At 39.3% G+C, this 25,681-nt stretch overlaps 1 protein-coding gene across 1 annotated transcript in view; it reads left to right on the top strand.

Moving 5' to 3' along the window:
- Positions 1-25,681, top strand: part of Lama2 (laminin subunit alpha 2) — a 591,463-nt gene that overhangs the window by 390,689 nt on the left and 175,093 nt on the right. Inside the window, exons 23-30 of the mRNA XM_060373445.1 lie at positions 844-1,080; positions 2,498-2,641; positions 3,334-3,513; positions 3,607-3,795; positions 3,904-4,037; positions 7,379-7,496; positions 14,819-14,953; positions 20,117-20,241. Coding sequence (XP_060229428.1) covers positions 844-1,080; positions 2,498-2,641; positions 3,334-3,513; positions 3,607-3,795; positions 3,904-4,037; positions 7,379-7,496; positions 14,819-14,953; positions 20,117-20,241 — 1,262 coding nt within the window. The remainder of the gene's footprint in view (positions 1-843; positions 1,081-2,497; positions 2,642-3,333; positions 3,514-3,606; positions 3,796-3,903; positions 4,038-7,378; positions 7,497-14,818; positions 14,954-20,116; positions 20,242-25,681) is intronic.

Below are 25,681 nucleotides of genomic sequence, written 5' to 3'. Positions count from 1 at the left end.
TTTGTAATATAATAAAAACCACAGTTCATGTCACTAGTTTAAAATAACGTTTTAAGGATTCTTAGGTGTGTGTGCATGCCATAGCGTGAGCATGGAAGTCAGAAGACAGTCCTCTGGAGTCAGTTTTCTGGTCACCCTGTGAGATCAGGACATTAGGCGTGTGCCCTGGTCTCTAACCACTTAGCAACCTCATTAGCCCTGAAATAAGGCTTAGTGGCCATACCTTCTATAGCCTCTTCACGGCATATCTATGAGGAGATGGGAAAATAATTTGTTGTCAGAGCCAAGGGGAGAACTCAGTACCTTAGCACTTCTGCCTGAGCGTGAGACACTAACTTTGATCCCCAGGACCCACAGAGATAACCTTATTAGTGAGGCCACACGCTCCTGGAAGAAACAGTGTCTCAACAAATACGGTGGATAGAACTTGAGGAAGACCCCTTGAGGGTGACCTCTGCCATATGCCCCAACAGAACATGCTCATACAAACCCCCAAGCACTCAGGCACATATATATTTACACACGGGTGCACACCCAAAGTAAACAATATGATTTAAAATAACTTAGGATGAAATGAAACAACAAATCAGAGCCTACACACTTTCTTTCTTACCACATAGCATTGTGATTTCTAGATTATCATCCATTTTCTGATAGGCAGGAAGCCTTTTCACGCTGTGTTCACTGATGTGCTCCAAAGGACTAAACTCCAACATCACAGGGCCTGTAATAGATACGTGGTTCATATGGGCATAGTGGACTAGAAACAGCAGGCCTAAACATTTGAGATGTTTGCTATGCAGTTGCATGAACGGTTGCTGATTTCCTCCCTTCCTTCTTCAGGCTTGTAACTGCAGCACCGTGGGTTCCCTGGCTCCGCAGTGTGATGTAAGCACGGGCCAGTGCAACTGTCATCCAAAATTCTCTGGTATGACATGCTCAGAATGCAACCGAGGTCACTGGAACTATCCGCTCTGCAGTCTCTGCGACTGCTCTCTTCCAGGGACAGAGGCCTCAACTTGCGATTCAGACACCAGGAAGTGCTCCTGTGCCGACCAGACTGGACAGTGCACCTGCAAGGTACGAGGTAGCGTGCTGCGGCAAAGAAAACCTCTGTTTGCTGTAGATTCTGTTACTCAAGTCGACTTTCATTCATGTCTGCTTTTCTCGCTTCATTGAGCAACACAAACAAACACTCATGGCCAGACTCAGGTTTCCTTGATGTATGTTCACTGGCATACGGATGCGCTCCACTTTTCAAAAACTGCTTTCACCCCAAACCCAACCTTGTTTCCAGTCAGTGCACAGGATATAGGTTCCATAGTGAGAGAAGTTATTATTCTTCTGTGTTCTTCTTGCTTAGAGAAATGTCTGCACAGTAGACAGGGAGGACACTCAGGCTTGGGCAGAGAAAAGCCACCACTGATAACCTAGCTTATGACAAACCATTTCTTCTGCGGTTAATCTGAAGACACTGCACACTGAGGCGTATTCACTCCTATGTAAATTCAGTAAAATGCCATCTCGTGTGAACATCGGCATTACAAACAGTAGCTAACTATGTGAAATGTTCGACCATCATTAATACTGTTAAATGATGTAGAAAAACAGCCAATTAAAATGGGTAAGAGGACTGCTATTTTGTCTTTTGTGTATTTCTGGTGGGAAAAAATCAATCCCAGGATAAATGTGGTTAAAACAGTGTCACAGATAGCTTTTCAAGACAAAGTCTATGCAAAGAAAGCCAGAGGAAGCAGCAGGTTTGAAATTTGAGGACCGAACAAGCCGTGGTGAATATGACCTTGAATATAATAAAATAGCCTCTACATAAAAGATCCTATTCAAGAGGATTATCATGCTCCAAACATACACACTGTATTATGGCCATATTATACTTCCTGCATGTTGTCTATGTATAATATTATAGGAACTACATAATATTAGAGCAAATATATAACTGGAGAGCTTCGGTTTCCTGTTGGTTTTTCGCTTCTTAGCTGGGAATCATTGATTTCTTTTGCTTCTCAAATTCTCATTGCTCATAGCATAACTGCAGAAAACGCATGGCTTTAGGGTTCAGAAACAGTGTAAAGAACCCTTAGTAACAGACGCATGTAGGAATCAAGTACCTTTTAAAGTCCCAAGAGGACCTGCCAGGGATGTGAACTAAAAATATCATTGAAGGTATATGTAAGTATCATATGTACTTATTCCTGATGTGACTTGATGCGCCCGTGTAGTTTGGTGGGAAAGCTCTCCTTATCTGAGGAGGAGGGGAGAAGGGAGAGGGAAAAGAGGGAGGGACGGTGGGGCTTCGAGGAGAGGATGTAAAGTGGATGAATGAATTAATTTTTAAAAATAAGAAAAAGTATCATACTCTTCACTCACTTGTCTGATTTTAGTTGGTGAAAAAGAAACGTGTCGCTGTTCCCTGTTCTTCAGCTGATTTCTCCTGTAACACTATTATGAACCCTGAAGGCTCCTCTTCTTTCTTCAGGTGAATGTGGAAGGCATCCGCTGTGACAGGTGCCGGCCTGGCAAATTCGGACTTGATGCCAAGAACCCACTTGGCTGCAGCAGCTGCTATTGCTTTGGAGTCACCACTCAGTGCTCTGAAGCAAAGGGGCTGGTCCATACGCGGGTGAGTAGGAAGCCGTTGAGCCATGTAATGATCTAATGTGCATTCCTGCAGGAACCTTTTAGTCGGGCCCTGAGGGGTAGTAGGAAATGGCAAAACATTTAAGTAACCTTGTCCCCTGCGTGCATTCAGAATTGGTAAAGGCTCTATGTGCCATTAGGCAGTTGGCATAATTGCCTCTTTAAAACTCTTCCTAGAAGATGGCTCAGTTACTGTTGATAAGGAAAGAGGTAGCTGGTAGAAACTGGAAACAGTGCCAGGAGGCACAGCGTTCTGGCTTGGGAAACAGCTACGTCCTGAGGAAGGAGGCTCTATTGTGTGACTGGTGACGTCTAACTCAGCCCTGAAAACCAGGACTTGTTGGGTGTCCCCAGTCAGCCACAGGGAACTGTTCATTGTTTGGATGGTATTATGCTTATTTTGACAATAAGTTCCCTTTATTTTGCCAGAATTTAACTTCAACTTTTATCTGTTAAAAAACTGCAATTTTCAGAGATTATGAGTTTTATAATTCAAGTCATTTCGAAGCATTTATTTCCTACTGCTCTCACCGACCGTGTCATCTCAGCTTATTTTCTGGGACAGTGCGTCAAAGTGGGGCCAGGAAGGCAGAGAGGTGTGCGCTCCACACATAGCCTTCAAAGAATGCCCGAAGACTCATATTCCACTTCCTGCTGCCATTTGACCCTGTGCAGGTGACTCTGAGCAATGAGCAGACCATCCTGCCTCTGGTAGACGAAGCCCTGCAGCACACAACCACCAAGGGCATTGCTTTCCAGCACCCGGAGACTGTGGCAAAGATGGACGAAGTCAGGCAAGAGCTCCATTTGGAGCCTTTTTACTGGAAACTCCCAGAACAATTTGAAGGGAAAAAGGTAAAAAAAACCAACAACCTTGAATTCACAGGCGAGCTCTGGCAGGTCCTTTGTGGTTGGCCTCATCATCTCTCTTTGTTCTATTGTTTTCAGTTGATGGCCTATGGGGGTAAACTCAAGTATGCCATCTATTTTGAGGCTCGGGATGAGACAGGCTTCTCCACATACAAACCCCAAGTTATCATTCGAGGCGGGACTCCTACTCACGCTAGAATTATCACCAGGCACATGGCTGCCCCTCTCATTGGCCAGCTGACAAGGCATGAAATTGAAATGACAGAGGTAAAGTTGGTAATTGTTTGGGGCAAAGATACTGATGCTTTTTCGTTCAGTTTTACCATAAAGTTTTTTGTTGTTGTTGTTGTTGTTGTTGTTGGTTATTGTTTGCAGAAAGAATGGAAATACTACGGTGATGATCCCCGAATCAGCAGAACGGTGACTCGTGAAGACTTCATGGATGTTGTATATGATATCCACTACATCCTTATCAAGGCCACTTATGGAAATGTTGTGAGGCAAAGCCGGTAAAGTATAATGGAAATACTCAACTTAAGTTCTTATTCTAGGGTGTACAGGGCTGGTCAGGAAGTTACCAGACCCCCCCCAAAAAAATCAATGAGTGATTGGTTTGGGACTGAGGTGAAAGAAGACAATCCAAAGGATGTTTCCAGTCACTTGATAGAAGATATCGTAGTTTTACCCCCAAAATAAATAACATAAGAACAATACTTTTACTTGCATTAGTCATGGTTTGTTAAATTCACCAGGCAAACGTGCAGGACAGCAATACTGTTGGTTACATATAGTTAACTATAATATTGCAAGTCTGTTTTAACATTATTGAGAAAATGACCTTGAAACGTGAAAGGGAGCAGACAAGGCCAAGTTAATCTAATCTCCTCCAGCCTTGGTCACGCTCATCTGTCCTTGCCAGTCTAACAGACATGTTTATTTACCCTGGATATCATGATGTAAGTTGATTAAAAATCATAGTAACAAACAAACAAACGCAGATGAATTAGAGAAACATATGTGACATCAAGGAAGCAAAAGTGGGAATACTTCAAAGTCATATTCAGTGTTTCCTTGTGAGTCCAAGAGGTTAATCAGTATTAAGGGTCATTAAGAATGTCACTTGGGGCCACATTGGTACAATTTTCAATATCAAGTTTTACTGATGCTTTTGGTCAGAAATAGTCTCCAAGTTTTAAAAAATGAACAAGACATAAAGAACCTAGTATGGAAAGTGGGAAGTACTGTTTTCTATGACTCTGATTACAAAATGGAATGACCCCATAGTAAAAATCAAGAGGTATTTGTCTCATTTGAAACCTATGTAAGCATGTTTATAGACTATGATAAATATAATAATTAAAGAGAGAATATAGAATAAAATAATATAGACTAAAGAGAGCAACGGAGGGTCCAGGAGACTTCGTCACTAGTAGACAGAATCAGCCATTGAGAGGAAATGAGAACTCACACAGACTGAGGCCAGCTTCTTACTGCAGAGATGAACACTGTGTTGAATTTACTTAGTAACTCAATATCTCCTTTACATGTTATATCCTTTTGTGTTCAGGAAAAACATAAAATCAATATATGTTTGTAAAACAGTTTTATGAAAAATAAATAGACCAAGCTAAACAAAAAAGAGAAAACCTCTCATAGTCAAATTAATGAATGTAAAAATTTCTATATTTCAGATATTTATTCTGTGCTAAGCATGTGCACAATCCCATGCAGAATTCTTCTTTTTTTTTTTTTTTTTTTTTTTTGTCTAATAGAAGATTCATGTTGTTCACTCTATCGAGGAAGGGGCTTTCAGTGAAAGAGTTAATCATGACCCAAAGTTCAGCTTCTCATTTTTATTTCTTTGGTCTCTTTATCATAAAAAATAAGAACATGTACTGGAAAAAAAACAACAAACAAACCACTGTTACCTGTGTTGCTAATTTTCTTAGAATAGCAAATGTAAATTAATCATAGAAGCCAAATCTGTTTTGCATATTGGATATGCAAGTAGACCACTTTTCAAGTTCCCACAGACACACTAGGAGTTTGGCAGTTCACAGAACATGCTGTTAGTGTAACTTATGGGACCCGTGTTGTCTTTATTTTTCATTGTACATCACTTTTTATAAGCCCTATCAAAACTTGAGTTGTAAGCTCACCAAGAAAACAAGTAAGGCAGACACATCACCAGCACTCGAATATTTAAGACAGTGGAAACATGACAAAAGTTTAAATTAACCCCCCAGTATGCTATAACACAAAACTTTATCGTCACACAAATCACAGCAGTGTCAGAAGCAGAGTTTAAGAGTTCTGTGTGTTGTCATTCCTGAATTCAGTATTCCTTTAAACGGAAGCTGTATCCAGACACAAGCAAAGCCATTGATTGCTCTTCCATCCTTCCAACCTCTCCACCCTTTCACCCATGTGTGAGCTCCTCTAAGCACTAGGGAAACACTATTCCTGGCAGAACTGTTTATTGTTGCTACTATTCAAGGCAACAATAAAATCTCTGGATTTCTAAACACTGCTGTATGCTTTAAAATGTGTATGCACAAATGTACAAGAGAATGAAGGCAAGATGATACTTGTATCTTCTTGAAGTAACTATGGAGGCCCACAGACGTTTCAGTGGAAAGAGGGCTGGTCACACAAGCAGCAATTTTTCCTATTGCCTCACAGAGAGCAGAAGACTGAAGGCTTCTTATTGGAGAAGAGCACTGCTAACAGCTCGCTACCACAATGCTACTCTAAGGAGGGTAAAGCAAAACTTCCATTTTAGCCTGAAATTAGTTTCACAAAGGCTCCCAAGTGTGGATCACAATGCTAGTGAAACCAGCATTCATAATTCAATAAAACTAACCTATGCTTGTTATAAAGTTTATGATTCAACCTCTTTAAGCTATTGGAGGTGCCTTTTTATTGAGGCAAAACTATTCAGTGTCTCGCCTAAAAGTTTATTTGCAGAACATTTTCATGTTGCAGTTAGTCAGTCATGAAATAGTCTGGGTTTATGGACTGCATATATATTTTAATGCATAATTTTAAATTAATGAAAACAGGTATCAGTGGATTCACTAGGAATATATTTTTTTCTACCATAATGACTTTCCCACCAATAGGAAAGGTAAATTAAGTCACTTGAAGGATTTATTTAATAAAGCTAATAAAATGTTAATTTAGAAAGCTCCTCATCCTCTTCAAGATCAGGGTTAGATCATGCTCTGTGCTGTTTTCTACGAGGCTTTCCAAAGTTCTTGAAAGGACACCGAGAAGCCCCAAAGGAAGAATGTAGTAAATTAAAAGCAATTTCAATGGTGACGACAGGAGATATTCTACAAGAGAGTGACCTTGGGTTGCTTGTTTGAAAGAATATAAATGTCTAATTAATTGGCCATGTCTGCATGAAGCTACTCACATTTTAAAAACTGAGGGAGGGGGGATAAAATCTTTATAATAACTTCTCAACAGGACAGCAGACATCCAATTTACTAAACTACTTAGGATTTATGCAGATATTTTCCTAACACTTAATCTCAGTCTTAGAGGAAATAAAAACGTAGTAATCAGATGTGACAACTGGACCCCTGGAATTTAAGCAGCTTCGATACAATGCAGTTATTAACTTGATGGCCCCTTTTCTACAATATATAATATCGTGTTACCTTGATAAGTAGATGCATTTTGGTTTATTGAAAACAAGCAAACAAAAGAATTTACCTGTGACTGGCAGAAATCTGAGGAGGTTTTTGTTTTTTTTGTTTTGTTTTGTTTTGTTTTCTTAAACCTTAAGTAGTTCTGGGAGGCTATATCTGGTTGTGTGATCATCGACTGTGCTCATTGTTCGTAGCATTTCTGAAATCTCCATGGAAGTAGCTGAACCAGGACATGTGACGGCCGCAAGCCCACCAGCACGCTTGATAGAAAGATGTGACTGCCCCCCTGGCTATTCTGGCTTGTCCTGTGAGGTAAGCCAGCTGCTACAAACTTGATTAAGCTCAGCTCCCTTCCAGAGCCGAATGGGAGTTCTTCAAAGACTTCTGTGTGTACTCTTAGCCCATTTACTTGCTCTTTCATGCACAGTAGCAACATGATAATGCTATTTTTAACACATAAAGAATCACAACTGAAGGGAAGCACCTGATAAAAATTAAGAGATTTGTAAAGCTATGCCATAGCCGGAGGGGCTGAGCGTGTTTCAAAAGGCCGGTCTGTATAGCGCATCTATCTTCTTAGCACCGTTTCTGAACAGTTAAGACATACAAACTGCAGTGATCATGAGATATGATTATATTGGGTTTGAGAGTGTTCTTATATAGAACAGACAAAATTCGTGCACTAAATAGCAGGCTGTTCCATTCAACATACTTTTCTCAAAAGGACATAAATTTGTTCCCATGGTACTACTATCATTCAGTCACTGCAATTAAAAAAAAAGAAACATTTTCTTTTTTCATTGATAGGGTATTCCTTTGGATGCCTTCTGGTTATCTAATCAATTTCTACAAATATTAATTTGTAAAAAGGAATGCTAAAATATCAGAAAGTTGGAGGAGATATGGAGCTTGGCTGAATTTGAATCTAAATTTCATCATGTACTAGAGCTGAGATCTTGTACATGTTTCTAAACCTCTTTAAGCTGGACAGGATAAATACTCAAGTCCCTGAGTAACTCATGGTCACCACATCTGGTCTTCCATATCTGGCCTTTCTGTAAAGCCCTATTATAATGCCTGGTCGTAAAGAGTTTTCAAGGGTCTACTGCACCCCAAATTCTGTCTTATTGGTCAAGTTAGTTGGTGCTCTTAGTTGGAAGTTGGATATCACTGATGTCTCCTCTTCTGCAGCTTAAGACTTATGAAGATTATATAAGCTATGACCTTTACACACATATCACTGGATTCTACTCACAACTACTTGTGAGAGTTGATACTATGACACATGTTACTAACTCTAGGTCCATGTATTGATATTTTTTCCCCTGATTCTTCAAGAGGGCTGCACCCATGTACTGATATTTTTATTATAAATTGTTTAATCTGCTTATTTTGTAAACGGGATCTTGGAAGTTTTGTTGAGAATTGCATGTGTGACCCCAGGTCAAAGCTAAAGTACAACTTGGAAATTTTGATCGTGGACTGCTGAGATGGCTCTTTGTTTTAAGCCTCACAACCTGACTTCCCTCAATTCCCAGAACCCACGTGGTAGGAAGAGAGAACTGACTCCCTCATGTTGCCCTCTGATCTTCGCACACTCATTGTGGTATGCACAAACCAAATCACATATATAAAAACAGACAAGTGTAATTATCAAATTCGTGTTTCCTGAGGATGACACAGCAGATGAAAAGAACAGCCGAAAATTGCTGTTGCAACTCCTACCTCATTCCGCTACTTCAGGCACTTTCGCTGGCTTATTGCTGATCCCTAGGTTTTTACCTAGAGAATCACCTCAAGGATTAATATAAATGAAAAATCATGAGAGGAAATGCCATTGCAAACTCAGGGCTGCTCAGCTTAGCCACCACTTTATGGCTCTACGATGCTCAAAGAGCAACTTCATGGGGTGACTGAAATGCCTGGAAGCAGCTCCATTGTTTGCTCAAAGGAGGATATTCATTGTAATACGCACACTTTGGTCTCATAAACAAATGATCCATCCAGTTATTAACAGTTCCCTCATGCATCTGTTTTTATACAACACAAACTGTGATACATATCTACATACCCCTTCCAAACATGCAGAGAATATGGCTGGAAGATGAGACAACACACACTTACAAAATGGGGTAACATTTCATGAGTAAGAGAGATGAAAGCAAAGAGGACACAGAGAACTTTAAGTCTTTTCTGAGAGATGGAATTCTGTTTCATTGTGTGGCTGCTCTGCTAGAAAACTGTGTGACCTTGGCCAAATCCCTTATCTACCACAGGCCTCATTATTATTACTATATGTAGTTACCATTATATAGTTATCTAAGCTATACGGTGGGAATTTTGAAATTTCTCACTCAGTAATGTAATTTTCCTATAGAAAATATTCAGAGTCAAGCATGACCTTCAGGTATCTTGAGAAAGATATTACATCTCCATTTCTCTTCACTTACTTATTTGATATGATTCTCTTCATATTTCAATACAAAATTTGAAGATTATAAAATAACCTTAATATAATCTACATCCCTCTACACATTTCATGTTCAATATGCTTGTCTTGTAGTTTATAAGCTTTTAGAAAAGACTAAAACACACTTTAGCATTGAATTGTTTATGACTTGCCACTTTTTATAAATGTGAATTAGCACAAATGAAGCCAAAGAGAATGAAAGGAACTAAGAAAGACCTAGAATGTGTCTTCATAAGCGTTTGTGTCAGGCTCCCGTTTATAGACAAGGATCACAGTGATGAGTTAGCGGAGAGACTGCAGAGATAAAGGCTTATCTCTCACAATAAGACTTCTGATATGTTCTCCACACCATGTTGCGTCTAATCCATTACACAGCTAATTCACAATTCATGTTGACTCTAAAGTGTAATTACCCAGGCATAAAACCTAATCATCAGAGCATGAGCTAAGGACAGTTTTGAGACAATCCACCCCATGCCAGTGATGTATGCTTTGGGTTGTGAATATACAGGGCAGTTCCTTTACAACCTTTACTTTGGACAAAATTGATTCATTTTATATTTTAAGACAAAATGGGATCTAATCGAGACAGAATTAAGTATTGCCATTTAAAGTCCAGCCAGTTATAAGAATACTACTATGCATTTACCAAATAACTGGAGTGGAGCGACAGTATTGCTGTGCTCAGCACAGCTTTCTGTCCTTGAAATACCTAATTATTGTGATTTACAATTTGAAGTGGGAACTACATTTCTTTTAAAAGTCAAGTGAAAGCTTCTCTCTTTGCATCACACTTGTCTACAGAACCACTTTGGTTAGCCCATTTTCCAGATTAGCTTAGGGTAAAATTATTGCCTAAACCTAAATTAAATTTAGGTCAGATGCAGGTATATTAATTTATGATTTTTCAGTGCTGGGTATATGGCACTCTGCAACACTTTCCTGGAGATCAGAAGTTTGATGACGATGTCCATTTGATATTTTGGTAGTTCCAGCCTCCTAAATCCCACTTCACAGGTCTTATCTCAGCAAGGCCCTGGGTCACAGTTGAACTGTTGTCTATTGGGTCAATTAAAACCTAACAGTTTGGGCAAATTTTAAATTCCCAGTACATACTCACTAGAAAGTCATAAAACTGAAAATTCCTAATGTAGCAAGAATGGTCTCCTTCCACATACATGCTTCCTCAGGGGGTCCTTTATTATTTTGGTGACGTGGCGTGTGGGAGACCCAATGACTGTTTTCATGCATCCACATTTTCTTTAATGACCAAAACATAAAGTACAAACTGTGTCACTAGGAGATTTCATCCCTATGCAGACATCATGGCATGCAGGCACACACAGCATGATGACTGTTACGTTCCTAGGAATCTGTGAGGCCCTCAGTGAGTCTGTGGTATGTAGCTCACTAAAACGCTGTTTCGTGACTCATGACTGTACCTCCAAATATTAAGGAACATGCTATGGAGAGATGGTATGCACTGTCATTTTCTTTCCTGAGAAAGTTACAAAAGTCATGGCTACCTCTATTTTTAGTTTATTCTCAGCAACTATATCTAAATCTTATCTGGCACAGGGTATTTAAGTCAATTTTGTAAAAAGCATTAAGTGTGTGGAGTAATAATCCTTACAAACAAAATAATAATAACCCTACACACACAAAAAATATTTGTTGCATGTTTACTGTGTCCTGTACAATCTCAAATACATTTTATGGCATACTTACACCATCATCACAGACTATTATTTACAATCTCCATGTTCCCACTGGGGAAACCGGGGCCTAGGCAAGTAGAAGAACTTGTCTGCCATTAAACAGCTATGCAATAGCAAAGCTGTGATTGAGATTACTTGTTTCTAAAAGTGCACATTACCTTATATTCAAATATTATGCTGATATTTGAAAAGATCTGTGTGTTTCAGATCAGGAAACTGAGGACTGCAGTACTCGAAGTCTGTGCCGAATGCTATGTAGCAAGTGTCGGGGGAAAAACCAAAGTCATGTTTGCCTGGGTGCAAAGCCCATGCAGAGATCCCAGGCAGAGTGCAGCCACTGCGCCTGCACCTGTCAACTTCCATTGTCCCTGAGGAGAAGACTGTGTAGAGCAATCCTGGATGAGCTGGCTCACCGCTCTTCTGGAGCCCTGTTGGCTCTGCTGTTCCGCGGTTTTTTGTACAAATTTAATTCTAGTGCTTTGGAGAGATGCCACACTATGAAAGAAAAAGCTACAGAGAGGAGAGAGAATTGAGTTGTGCCTAATTTCAGGATGGGAAGAGAGTTTTTGAAAAGTTGGAATGACAGGAGGAAGAAAATCTAACAGAATCTTTGAAAAAGTTTCTGTTTGCTTTTCTTAAATTCATCAGGTTCCAAAAGAATTTAAAAAAAAAAAATTGAAGTAGCTCCTTTTCTGTCCTATTTAAATTTGTTAGTACTGTCGAATTTTGCATTCCTCCCCCCCCCCCCCAGTGAGGACTGAAACATTTGATATTTTATAAACACCTTCAGTTGATTTTTAATTGAAAGAATTAATACAAAGGGATCCAGGAAAGGCAGGGATTAAAAAGGAATAAACATGACATTGTTTCAAACACCCTTTTAATGCTCTAATTCTTCCATTGAAAAAGGTCACTTCTTCTTTGTTTAGGTATACAGTTCACCAAAACACAATATTAAACTGTGTCCAACAGTATGCCTGCTGATGGGATAAGGAAGCCGTGTCGGAATGACAGTAACTGGCCCACACCTTTCACACTAGCTAACCTGAAGCCGCAGCTCCCATATTCGTTAGAGCACAGCCCAAGGATCCCACACACCCTTTCCAAACACACTTTAAAAATGCAGGAGGATGAGCATGCCCAGCACTCTCAGTCATCACCATTACTAACTCCTTCTCAAGAACCGGCACAACTCACTGCCCTTCACTTTAGCAGCTCCACTGCAATCTTTAAGGGTGGGGCCAGATAACTGAAAACCAAAAGGAGAAAATCTAGAACATTCTTCACAAAACTCAGTGTGGAACTTGGATTGTGGGTAGTCTCAGTGACTTGTTGCCCTCACAAAGAGCCACAGCGTTAGGACACAAGACCTCATGGACTGCAGAATACACCTTGGGGTTATCAGTACATTTCAGCCCAGGACACTGAACTTGTCTTCCTCAAAGAAATATATTCTCCTTTACTTTGTTCTTCTAAGGTTTGTTTGGTTGGTTGGTTGTTGTTTGTTTTGAGATACAAAATAGATCTTAGAAATTGTTCCCATACTTCGTAGTTTTTATATATTTATACTGTATACAAACACACAGATAGACCACCATTCAATAAACTAACAAAATAACAATATTTCAAAAAAAGATACTTAAGTGTGAGATTCATGTAAATAAAATGCAAGTTTATTTATGCCAACACAGTAACAATTTCCAGCAGTCTGCACAATGTAGCACTTTTGAAGTCTAAGGGAAAGCTCTGTGTGTGAAGGTTTCAGTGTGCATGTTCTCATATGTGTGTAGAGGCTTGGGGCTGATGCATTCTCCTTGATCGCACTCCATCTTACAAACTGAATCGGCTCTCACTGACTCAAAGCTCACAGCTTTGTCTGGGCTTACACGTGGTTGCCACACCTATCATGCTTTACATGAGTTCTGCTCGGCCTCACAGCCTCACGCTTCAGCTGCTAGAACCATACTCCCTATGACACTTCCCCAGCCCCCAGATGCCACCTCTGCAGCCCCTGTGTCTCACTTCTCTCTTTATAACACACCTGGGATTGTTGTTTCAGTTATGTATAAGTGAATTCTTCAGCTGTGATCTCTAGACTTTTCTGTAACAATGATGAAAATTAACTTCAATTGTCAATAACATGGTTACATTTGGGTATAGAATATATCTGTGTGCACCATGAGAATGAAAAGATGCAAAATTCTGTTTTGTTTTTTTTATTGTGTGTGTGGGTTTTTTGTTTTGTTTTGTTTGTCTTCTAGGCTCAGTCTTTAGTTTGTTCAGAGTTGGAAAGGAATTAAATCTTATTAGAATTTCTTATAGGCTGATAAAAGCCAAGAGAGTCTTAATTAAGTGCTTAATTGAGGTACACATTAAACAAATCAAAATAAACACAGGGAGAGCTCTGAGTATTGACTTTTTTTTCTTTTTCTGGGGGACTGCTGTATGTTTCATCCTGAGCTACTGAGGCCAGATCAAAAGCATGTGTGAGCATTAGGTGGTTCTCGGTAAAACATGTTTGCCCTACTTAGTCAGCTCTCATTCTTTCATCAAAAGGAGAGAGATTTTTAAGGAAAGAAAGAAAAGCCTACTTAGCCAAGGTGCTTAAACAGCCTCTTTACAATCCTCAGTGCCGTTTGAGAACTGCATCCTACCTCTTAATCAGAAATCAAACACTGTCTGATGAGAGAGATCATTGAGTCTGGAATAGAAGTTAGTCCCATCTAAGGCCCACCACAGAAATGACGTTCTTGATAAATTCAGATAGCAAAACCTTCATGAAGATGAAACTCTTGATTCTGCATATGTCAGTTTTGCCAGCAATTTTTTGCTGGCTTTTGGATTTTTATTGCAAAATGGAAAAAAATACAGGTTAGGAAAAGATAAATTTTACGCATGACCTAGAAGTCCCAAGAGACATAGACAGTTTTATTATTTTGAGTTTTTTTCTTCTTATAAACTTTACAACATATCAATATAAGTAATGCACCTATGAATTTTTTATTTTATGAAATGTTTTAAATTTTGTTTTACTGAGATATTCTTTGGACATTTGCTAGTAATCCGTCAAGCACAGAGAAGCATATTTTTGGCTGCCAAGGACATTGAACTAACATCTCCTTAGTCCATATGACAATGTTAGTTAAAAATAAACCTCCCCCAAAAAAATGACACTTTCAGGCTTTCATAGGCTAAAAGCAGTAGATGCAAATGAAAGCTTTCCTCTGCTAAAACATGATTACATGAGGGCTGCCAGCATCTGAGAACAGAAGAAGGGCCTAGCAGAACTGTATCAAAGCTGGCACTTCTTATAAATGGTGCTCATTTATAAGAGCACCATGGAAGGGAAGGGGTGGACCAAGGTTGCCTTTAAAACCAGTGCAGAACTTGCTTACCAATGAGGCAAGAATGCTAATGTGTCTGTCCTCATTGCCTTCTTTTTCTAGACATGTGCAGCAGGATTTTACAGACTGCGGTCGGAACCAGGCGGCCGCACCCCTGGACCAAGCCTGGGAAGCTGTGTTCCCTGTCAGTGTAACGGACACAGCAGCCGGTGTGATCCTGAGACCTCAGTCTGCCAGGTGGGCACCTGTGGCTTCGCCGTCAAGACCTGCACACTCATTTCCCTTTTACAAACATGCAATCCTCCATGCAGAGGCCACTTCATCTGCAGGGAGTATCGTGTGTGCTTGGAATAGAACATGCAAGGGCAAAGCATAGTTGCCATGTTCTTCATTTTAAGATGTAATGAAAAATAATGTTGGGGGGAAAAACAAACCTCAGTTCCTCTCATAAAGGGGAATAATAGCAGCTTAGAGCACAGCAGAACACAGGGGTTCAAAAATTATGTGATGTGTTATTTTCTAAGTATAAGCAAAAGTGTTTTTTTTTTAATGGAATCTGGAAATTATACCAACATATTTAAAGGGTTAGGGTGCTAGATAGCTTGTAGCATATATGAGGCCTTAACTTTGATTTCCAGGGTTGCAAATACAGGAGAAAGGTATGGAAGAAGGAAGGGATTGTGGGAGCTGGAGGGGGAAAGGGAGGGAGGCTAAAAACAAGAGAAAAGAAAGGAAACTTGTTACAAAACTGAAAAGTTTCCCCAAATGCAACCTAAGACAAAATGCTAAAGTCTTAAGTATTTCCCTCTGGTTTTTTTTTTTTTTTTCTGTGTTTTAAAACAAGACACGCAGTACTATTAGAGTTTTATATTCTGCCTTTGGCATATGCCTACAATGAGCATCTTTAAGTACAGTGATTGTATATCCTGTTATACTTACCTGCTTCTCCTAGAACTGAGGTCACTCCTCGTATTGCATCTTCCTGTTGACTCCCGGAACCCAGCATCACGATTTGCTTTACACCGTCAGGACTCTACTGTCTTTGTGTTGGTATTTCAGGTTCCCCTGTCCCTGCTCATCCCCTTAACTTGAATCACTTCATAGCTATGGACGTCCATCTGTCCCATCTTCTTCTCTAGGCTTCAGAAATCTTTCCTCTGAGCCTTGTAGAATTCATGGTCAGAGGTCAATAAAATGTCATGTAGAATTCCCGTCTTCCCCTGGTTTTCTGTTCACTGTTCAGGTTGCTAATGGAAACCTGGCTGTCCCCTTACAGGCTGCCAACTCTGTGGCCCTTTGAAGTAGTAGTCATTGTTTTCCCAGGTTTTTCATGTTGCTAACCCTGAAGATAGGGTGGGCGTCCCTCTCCCTCACTGCCAGTCTCGTCCATTCGCCTTTTCTCCCACATCTGTCTTTGCATTGTTTCTAATGTTTAAGTTAACCACTCACCCTCTGATTAGCCCCGTTTCTTTCTAGTGGTTTTTCTGTCATGTCATTTCACTCTCTAACCAAAACTACTAATGTAATTCTTGATTTTCATGTTCTCAAAGATCAACCCTCCATTTGCTCCCTCTCAATTTCTTCTGCCTTTGCATTCTCCATTTTGAATATATGGTGGTGGTAGTTCCTTTAAGAAATTCATCCCTGAGCTAGAGAGGTGGCCGAGCATTTAAGAGCACTGGCTGCTCTTGCAGAGGACCTGGGTTCAATTCCCAGCGCCCCCATGGTTACAACTGACTGTAACTCCACCTTCAGGAAATCCGGGACTCTCACACAGACAAATGTGCAGGGAAAACACACACACATAAAATAACAATAAATTATAAAAAGAAAAGAAAAGAATTTTTTAAAGTACGAAAATTTATTCCATTCCTTATTAAGAAATATCTTTTAATTTCTGTATTCTCAGAGATACTTCCTTTTAATCAGGTGAAGATATTAAAATATAGCACATACTTGTGGTGGAGGGTGGGGAAAGGATAAAGGCAGATTCGGTGATCTTTTATAGTGTTCCCAATTAAATGATGAGTACTATGAGTAAATTAATAACTAATATTAACTTTCCTTGAATTCCCAAAATAATTAGTATTTGCTTTTGATGTCATAGTCTTATTTTCTGCTTTGCTATAAATTTCAACAGATAATTTGAGGACTCAACTCATAAGTTAAATGCACTATTATGTACTTTTAAAGGATTACATTTGCTTCATATGATTGATTTGGATGCGCTCATAAATGAGTTTAATTTCACTTTTGTTAGACAAAAGTTACTGTCTTCGCACTGTTTTCTCTGTTCAATTGGTTATTATAGATAGTTTTCTGCCTAAGAATCCTCAGTGAGAGTCTATTTTCTAAGAAATCCCTAGATGAAGTAAGAAACAAATAAATCCTGGCATCAAACACACATAGCTATATAAATTGTTATGCCTTGAATTTTTATATTGTCCTTAGGGGAACTTACAGCTTTTGAATTCAGACAACTTTATCTTAGAAACAGGCCTGTGAGGCAAACAGAAAACAACTCTTATAACCTCCTGGTGCAACGGAAAAAGCAGAGGCATACTGATTTCTCTTCTGCTGGACTCCATTATGTTATGTCCATTACCCACTTCACTGTTCCTAGCTTTGGTGGAGGGGCAAGCTGCAGTGATGCCACTATCTTAACTCAAATCCTGGTTTCCGTTCTCACTGACTGGATGGGTCCAGTCAGTTTCTTTAACCTTGGTGGTGCCTAAGAATCCTCATTTATCAAAAGATAACAATAACAGTACTATCTCTCAGAGTTTTTATACAGACTCAATAAAATACCCAACAAACCGCTTAAAACATGATTCAGCAGCTGGTTGACTTCATAAAAGCAGTTTAAATGGGGCCTTGTTGTTATGAAAACTTGCTGTTCTTCCAGAGGACCCAAATTCAGGTGCCAGCCACTCACACAGCAACTGACACGTACCTGTATACTTACGTGTGTAAGATTATGTTCTCTGACTTCTCACCTTGAGTTAGAAATGCTGCAAAACTGGGTTATGTTCATTGGCTATTGTAGAAGATGGATAGACCGCCAGTAATGCAGAGTGTAAGGCAAGCATGCAAATTTTGCATATTCTAATGTATTATTGAAAAAACAGTAATGTGTGACCACTGTGAATGTGTTTAAACTTATTATTAACACATAGTACGTAAATTTCCCTATGGGAAAATTTCCATGTCAGAGAAAATATTATGCACACTGTTTCAAAACATATTGGCTAGTCATATTTAAGAGCTGTATGGCAAAATTTCTAAAGTAGCCTTATGAATTATATGCTTTGTTTATGGAACTAGTCAGGATATTTCATTCACTTAAACAAGTATAGTGTGTTAGTGTATCTGTGAAAAATCAACAGTCCAGACAAGGTTAAAATATGCTTGTTTTCTTGATAAACAAATAATATAAAATTGCAGATTGAAGAAAATTAAAACCACAATTTTGGGTCTCTGTATTTCTGGCAGTGATCATTATATTTAAGGAACCGAGTTCAGTCATTAGAGTTATATCTAGGTTACATAAAAACACAATTATTTTGTTGCACAAGCCAAAATGCTGAAGACTGTTATTGAAGAATTTGTCTTCGGAGCATTTTTATTTCTGTAATTATAAAAAGTGATCTTAATGCCTTCCCCAGGAAATACATTTTGCTGATGGCTTGTGAGATAATTTGAGACAAAAAAAAAAAAAGAAAAAAAAAACAAATGTACTTACTTTATTTTGGAATCACTGTTTCTCAGAGTGCTGCCATGAAGTGTGGAAAGGTCTTGATTGCCAAGATATGTAGATTCTTCTGGATGGTCAAGTGAAGGAGGAATGTGGCATTTAAATTGGCATCATGAGACAGCAAATGATTTTGTCCTGCTGACCACTTTTCTTCTTTCATGAGATGTGGTACCTGTCCTTTTCCATATTAAAAATCTTGAACCATCTTGTCCATGATGCCTAGAATAGATATCTTTCATTCAGTCATTTAGAATAGTTGTTGCTTGCTGATATAGAATAGTTGTTACTACGCTAAGCTACATAGACGGAACTGTTAAGCCATATTTAGGACACCAAGGAATGCTTAAGAGAGAAACACATTTGATGTTAAGAGTTGAAATGAGCAATCCGGGTAAGAAGATGAAATTCCATTGGCTGAACATTGGTTTACAAATGAAAAGTCCTAGAGGAAAGGGAGAACCACACACACGTGGGGCCTTCAGGTGCTCGCTCATGGTTGGCTCAGTGCACATAAGCAGCTCTGGCCGGAGGTGAGGCTGGAGAGGGATGCATTTGTTTTCTTGCTGAACTGTGCTTCTCAGTATTTCTTTTTCTCTTCTTAAGGAGTAAGCCATTGTTCTGACTATTGCAAACCCTGTTTTACAAAACTAAGCTGAAATCCAGCTCTAGATTCCCCGTATTCCTTTCTTCTCCCTCTCAATTCTCAAAATCTTGTAATTTTTATTTTTACTAAAAAACATTCATGGTTGCATTTTTGTTAGTGTGATTTCCAATTGTCATCTTGAAAGAAAGAAAGAAAGAAAGAAAGAAAGAAAGAAAGAAAGAAAGAACTCCTAAAGTAGATCTAATTCGTCAAGTTGAGATGTTATTTTATCATTTTCTTTGCTCGCTTGAGTGCCCCCTAGATACTTCCTCTTATATCCATATTGATTGCCCTTTGTGAGGTATGATTCTGCTTGATGAGAACTGGTATACCCAAACTGTACCTTACTCTGCAATGCTTCTCATTTCTTTATGAAAATGCTTTTAGGCATATTAGTGCAATACCTCTCATTATCCAAGTATGAAAAGGAAATATTGAGCAAGAATTGCAGTGTCAGATTGAGTCCTGTATAATGGTGAAGAACCACCCACATTTTCCAACAGGTAAATATTAACATCCACAATATAGTTACAAGGCTGACCATTGCCGTGCGTGTCATCTTTCAGGACATCTATGCTTTCCATCATGGTTTGAATTCAGAGTCCCCCAATGGACATGCATCAAGGCCCAGGGTTTTTAGCATTTTCCCCAGCTCCTCATAAAGACAAAATTTGAGAGACTCTTGAATTTCTATTTGCTAAGTTTGAACAAAAGAAAATGTGTGGAGAAATTGATTTAGGTGAAACAAAAGCCCTTATTGATAATCTAGCTACCACACAGGTGATCAGCTTCTTAAATGAAAAAGTATCTTTTAAAAATATTTGACTCAAGAATTCATAATTGTAATCTCTCTCTCTCTTTTTCTGTTTGTCTCTCACATACATCCCCTCTCTGTGTGTGTACACATTGCAGGGGAACTGTATGATACAGTATACTGTAACTTCTTGTACATTAAAAGCAACTCTTCATTTTATTTATTTATTTATTTATTTATTTTTTACAGAATTGTCAGCATCACACGGCTGGTGATTTCTGTGAGCGATGTGCCCTTGGCTACTATGGAATTGTCAGGGGATTGGCAAATGACTGTCAACCGTGTGCATGTCCGCTGGTTTCTCCCAGCAACAAGTAAGACTGATACATAAGACCATATTTTCCCATTAGTGTTCCCATCTGCCTGGTATATAAGATTGTTTATGAGTTGCCACTTTTTTTGAATAGACAAAAAAAAAAAAAAAAACTCTCGAGGCCCAGATGTTTTAAATAAGAACCCAACCAAAGTCAGAATGTACATAATGCATGATTCATTTCCATTCTAAAACCCTCTTTTAAGTAAATAATACTTATTGATAAAAATCTAACTATCAGTATTGACATTGGATTTGCTTCTAAGAAAAGCGATGTGTGCACAGGCGCGCATGTTTATATGAATGCACAGGTCTTGTGTGAGCTTTGCACTTTATCTGTGATCATTTGGGAAAGATTGTCTGTATGTGTCACATCTACGGCTGTTTCCTCTCATTTTGTGTGTTGTATTCAATGCTGGGAAATTATTCTGAAAGAAACAATTGAAAAAATAGCACAACGAAACCAGGCTAACTTACTATTAAGTGCTTTTTAAAAAAGTCAGTGTCAGCTCGGAGCACAGACCCTTTCGTTTCAGATGGTTTGAGCATGGTACCATGGAAACACTGTCACAAGGGGAAGAAGTGGCAAAATGTCTTATTTTCCTGCTGTCTGAACCCTCGGCTTAGGTCATATCTATTAAGCAAAACCCTCAATGTTTTGATTTACCTTTTTGCTAAGACTCTCTGTACTTTCTGTTAGGTGATTTGTATGCTTCAGTTTCCACATGGTAAAGTCATTTTGCTGTAAGAACTTGTTTCTGAAAAGAAGGCATGGCGGTTTGTCTAGCACTGGAATTCTGGATACCTTTAGAATAAAAGAGCCGCAAAGCCATGTGGACAGAACGAACCTCCACTGGCGTCCGCTCATCATGTTTCTTCACCTCTGGCTTTTCATGCATTCTGAAAACAGTTATGTACAAATTAGCTCCCTTCCCTTTGCAAGAGTACAATTCTTTCCAGGTGCAAAACAAATTGTTAGGTGCGGTGGGTACTGATGAAGTTAAAACATGTGATCTTATTGCTCAACTACAAAATCATAGGGGTATGAAACAGAATATAATTTTTCATTTTCCCTTCCCAGATCTCCCTTTGATGCTCATGTTGAAAGAAAAGAATTTTATTTATTTCATTGTTTACCAAAATGTGAAGCATGTGGATTTTAAAAATCAGTAATAATTCCCTACCGGGTATACTGTAATGCCTGCAGCTACAAAAGGTGTAAAGTAGAATCCTGTCATTTCTTGGAGAAGTTTCTATAAAATTTTGGCATTAAAAGAAATGGCTACATAACTCAAAGTCACAAATACCATTCTTAATTGTGGAAAAGTCAAAAATGTGTTAAAAGAAATACTATTATAGATAATGTATTGCCAAGAGAAGATTAAGAATTTTGACAGGTTTGGGTAGTGAGAAATTATATGCACAAATGCTTAGAAAACAAAACACAGGCATGCTTAAACACTAGTAAGCAAAAGAGCTTGGAGTGTGGGGTATAAAGGGGACTCTTCATTACTGAGGAAGATGACTGGGAACACTGAGAATATATTGGAGAAATCCTTGAATGCCAGTCCATGAAATTACATTTAACTTTCTATGTTAATTTAAAGCATGCAGGCTTTCTTTCTTTTTACAAAAGTTAATGTGATCAAAAGCACATTTTAGGAAGCCAGTTATGATAGACCTGAATGCAATGAAATGAAGCAAGCAAAGAGGAAAAGCAATGAGACCAATTAAAAAGGTTATTGCACTAACCCAGGCAAAAAATAATGAGAGCTGAAAGCCAGGTCACAAGACGGAAACACAGGGATGAGTGCGAAGAACTTCTTTCACACAGCACTACACAACTGGTGACTAATTAGGTCTGAGGGGTGATGGTCCAGGCAGGAGTCGAAAGCTGATGATTTTAGCCAGTTTGCCCCCAAAATGGTGGAGCCATGAACTCACACAGGGAAATCTGGAGAGAGTTGCCGCTGAAGACAGGTAATTTACGGTTTAAATAGGTTCAAATTGATGTGAAAGGTCTGTCTGAATGGAAATATGCAAATAGCTGTGTGGAATGGAAATCTGAAAATTGCAGGAGCAGATGAAGGAAGAAATATGTTAATAAATGAATTAAAGTCAGATTGGATTTCTCAGGCAGATGTTCCCCAAGGGAAGGACATAGAAAGAAGGCAAAATGGGACTTCTTCAGTTGAGAAGTCTCCATCACTCGAAAATGGAGAGCAAAAGCAAGAGAAACCAGAGACCAAATCTTGGGCAGGATTGTCAGTGTTGCCATGGGAGAGAGGAGCACTAGTTAGCAAGCATCCAGCATCGCTCTTTCAAAGAGGACTGAGCAAATGTGGAAGGTTTTACCTAGAAGGGTCACTGCTGAAGGATGAAATAGTGGGAGTGGACTTTAAATAGAAAGGGTTTTAAGAAGACCTTCCTGTTTTAGAAAATTACACACATACATACAATTCTAGTTTGGTTGGTTGGCAGAAAACAGTAAAACCTCTTATTCATGTTTTATTTCATAATTTGATTTCTTTTATTTGAGCACAAATTGTATGCCAAGGAGCCTGAAAAGGCTCAAAACATCTTAGTTGTAGCCTGAATGGTAATCAGACTTTTCAACTGCAACTGTAAGTAGGTAGCCCTTTTCAAACACCATACCCAGTGTTCAAAAGCCAATATGTAGACTCTCAAATATGTATTTATGTATCCTACCATATATTCCATTTCCTTATCAGACATTTTTAGAGAAATCTTAGTCAAAAAGACTAAGCTGATTTTCATGACCCACTAATCTCACCAGCTGTACCTTGGAACATATTAGCCTAATTAACAAAAAAGATCCATGGAGGGTAAGAAGGATTAGGAGTCGAAGTAGAAAAATTGGTCAGGGCAAAGACAGGGACTTTTTCCCCAAATGTGTGAAAACAGATTCTGAGGCACAGATGTCAGAGAGGTGAAATGTCTTATTTTAGTGACTTCAGTTTGTGCACTCCATGAGCAAGGGAAGGAAGACTCAGCCATTTCCAGCTCACCGCCTCAGCGTTGAGTCCCTTGTCTTTCATCAAATCAAATACCATAAACCTTCAACAGTGTGACTCGACTTTCTCATCCTTGGGTGCTCTCCTATGCACAACCAAGGAAAGGACAGACCTTTTTAAGTAGCATCAGGAACCCACTTCAGTCTATCTTAGCACGCCGTGGCTCACAGCACCTTTCCAGGTGATGCCAAGCTTGCAGATGCTGCCTCATCTCCAAACATGCTTAGAAATCTTCCTTGTCCCTAAGGACTAAGATAATCCACATAAAATCCAGTCCAGCTTTAAGAGTCCAGTTCAAGGGCCACTTCCGTCACAGTCATTGTCCGGTACAGTATGCCTTAGTCCTTTTTCATGCCACTAATGCATTTTATATCATGTCTTGACTTCAATCAGATGCGCTTTCAGATGTCAAACTTTTACTAAGTAGTAAGTACTCCATCTCAATCTCCTGAATGAGAGAGAAAACATGTGTCCTATCCTACACTTGTCTGTGGGTCCCAAAATTGTACAATCTATGAAGATAGAGGTAGGATTTTATCTATTCCTTTGATCAACAAATAATTAGTAATGGTGAACAGAGACAGTAATGTAATATATAGGTTGAGACAGTACTTTCAGGAAAAAGCAAGCAGGTACAGAGAATGCATGCAGGGGGTTGGGGAGGGGATGCAGTTGTACCATTTTTAATAAGAGCCAGTGACCTCAGACAGATGTGGCTGGTGCAGTGACGTGACTGAAGAGAAAGAATAAACCCACAGATCAGCTAGAAGACTAGCTAGGCTGAGGAGAAACTGTGAGCTGACTCTGGCCCATCGCTGGGCTGGCGGAGACTGGGTTAACACAGCTGAAGTGGAGTAAATGTGGAAGAGGGTGGAGAGGAGAATGCTAGCAATTTCACGGAGATTGGAGGTGGCACGGCATAGGATAATGTGATGAGGCCACTGAGGGGAGCTCCAGTGAGGAAAACCAAGTGCACTTTTTTTCAGAGAAAGAGAAAATCAGCTTTAGATGTGAGACTCTACACAGTACTTAAAGACTAGAGGGAAGACCTGAACCTGAGCTTGAAATCACATTAACAGATGAAGAACACAGCATAGATCCAGGAAAGAAACAGCCTGTGATCAGGGATCAAAAACCAGGAGGAAGTGGCCTCCAGGAGGCTCGAATCCACAGAGGGTCTCTCAGAGGACAGACCCTGTGGTCCACTGTGTGGTGTTTGAAACTAGTCATCCCAGGGAAAAAGAAAAGGGTGGCCAGTAAGGGAGACACACAGGGTTTCCACGTGATCCTGGAGGTATGAGTCAGGAGTAGAGAGGAGCTGTGAGAAGACAGACTGAACACTAATTTTAGAGCATATGTGATTCCTTTAGGCTCCTTCCAAGGCCCTTTTACATGCCTGAAGGAAAAATCAAACTCTATCACCAAAAGCATAATTCAACAGTTTCTCTCAGCTTGTCCGGGCCTGCCACATTCCCATACAATATTTTAAGACATTTTATTTATTGAGGACTTTATTATTTTACCGAAAATGACTGTGAATCATTCTATTCACCAGTCTAGAATTGTATTTAAAATGTTTAGAATCTGTTTCCAAGGGCCTGTGTATGAATGCAAATGTGATATGCAATGGACATACACCCTCACACATGTTTTCAGCATTGAGTCTTAAGTTAAAGAACTGAAAACTCGAGAGATGTGCCAGTGATGAATTCAAGGGTCTGAGTTCTTAGAAAGACAAGAAAAGTGACTGGCTACAAAAGCAAGGTTACTTGGAATAGACTCATTTGTTTGCACACTTTGCAAAAGTTAAAATTAAGCATCTATTCAAGAACCATGAATGTATATGGATTTGATGTGTGCATAGCTAATACAAGATACAACCTTAGCGATGTCCAAACCGAAGGATATGGTCATGGTAAGTGCTGCCATTTGGATCTTGGCCCGAGGGCAATATTTTGTATTGCTTCTTTATATGGCATGATTTGGAAGACCCTCAAGCAAAGAAACAGAATATCTAAAGTGTTAACTGCTTTACATCAAGGAGGTTTTTCTCTTCCTAAAGCTCCGTGAAGTTTTATGTGCTGAGAAGACAATGCTGGTTTGAACTGTGGTCTGGCTATGGTGTGAGCATGTGATAGGGAACTTGGTTACAGGACAGTTGTTTGAAAGCCCACAAAATAGTGAGCAAATTTTGTTCATTTTCATATAGAAATCTTTGTCTTCTTGTCACACACTAAGTCGAATTACTTCGTGTAGTTTGTTAGAGCAGTTTTAAATCTGGTAGACTGGGAAAGGTCCTGTTGTATTCTAGGTGGAAAATACATTCACAATCCGTATATTGAACTGTCAGTGGCAAGTTGAACTAAGACTTCAGGTAAAAAAAAAATTATACAGCTTTTGTAGCCT

The sequence above is a fragment of the Meriones unguiculatus genome, chromosome 20 (assembly GCF_030254825.1).
Source record: "Meriones unguiculatus strain TT.TT164.6M chromosome 20, Bangor_MerUng_6.1, whole genome shotgun sequence".
NCBI classification, from domain to species: Eukaryota; Metazoa; Chordata; class Mammalia; order Rodentia; family Muridae; genus Meriones; species Meriones unguiculatus.
This window is presented reverse-complemented; position numbering and strand designations above follow the sequence as displayed.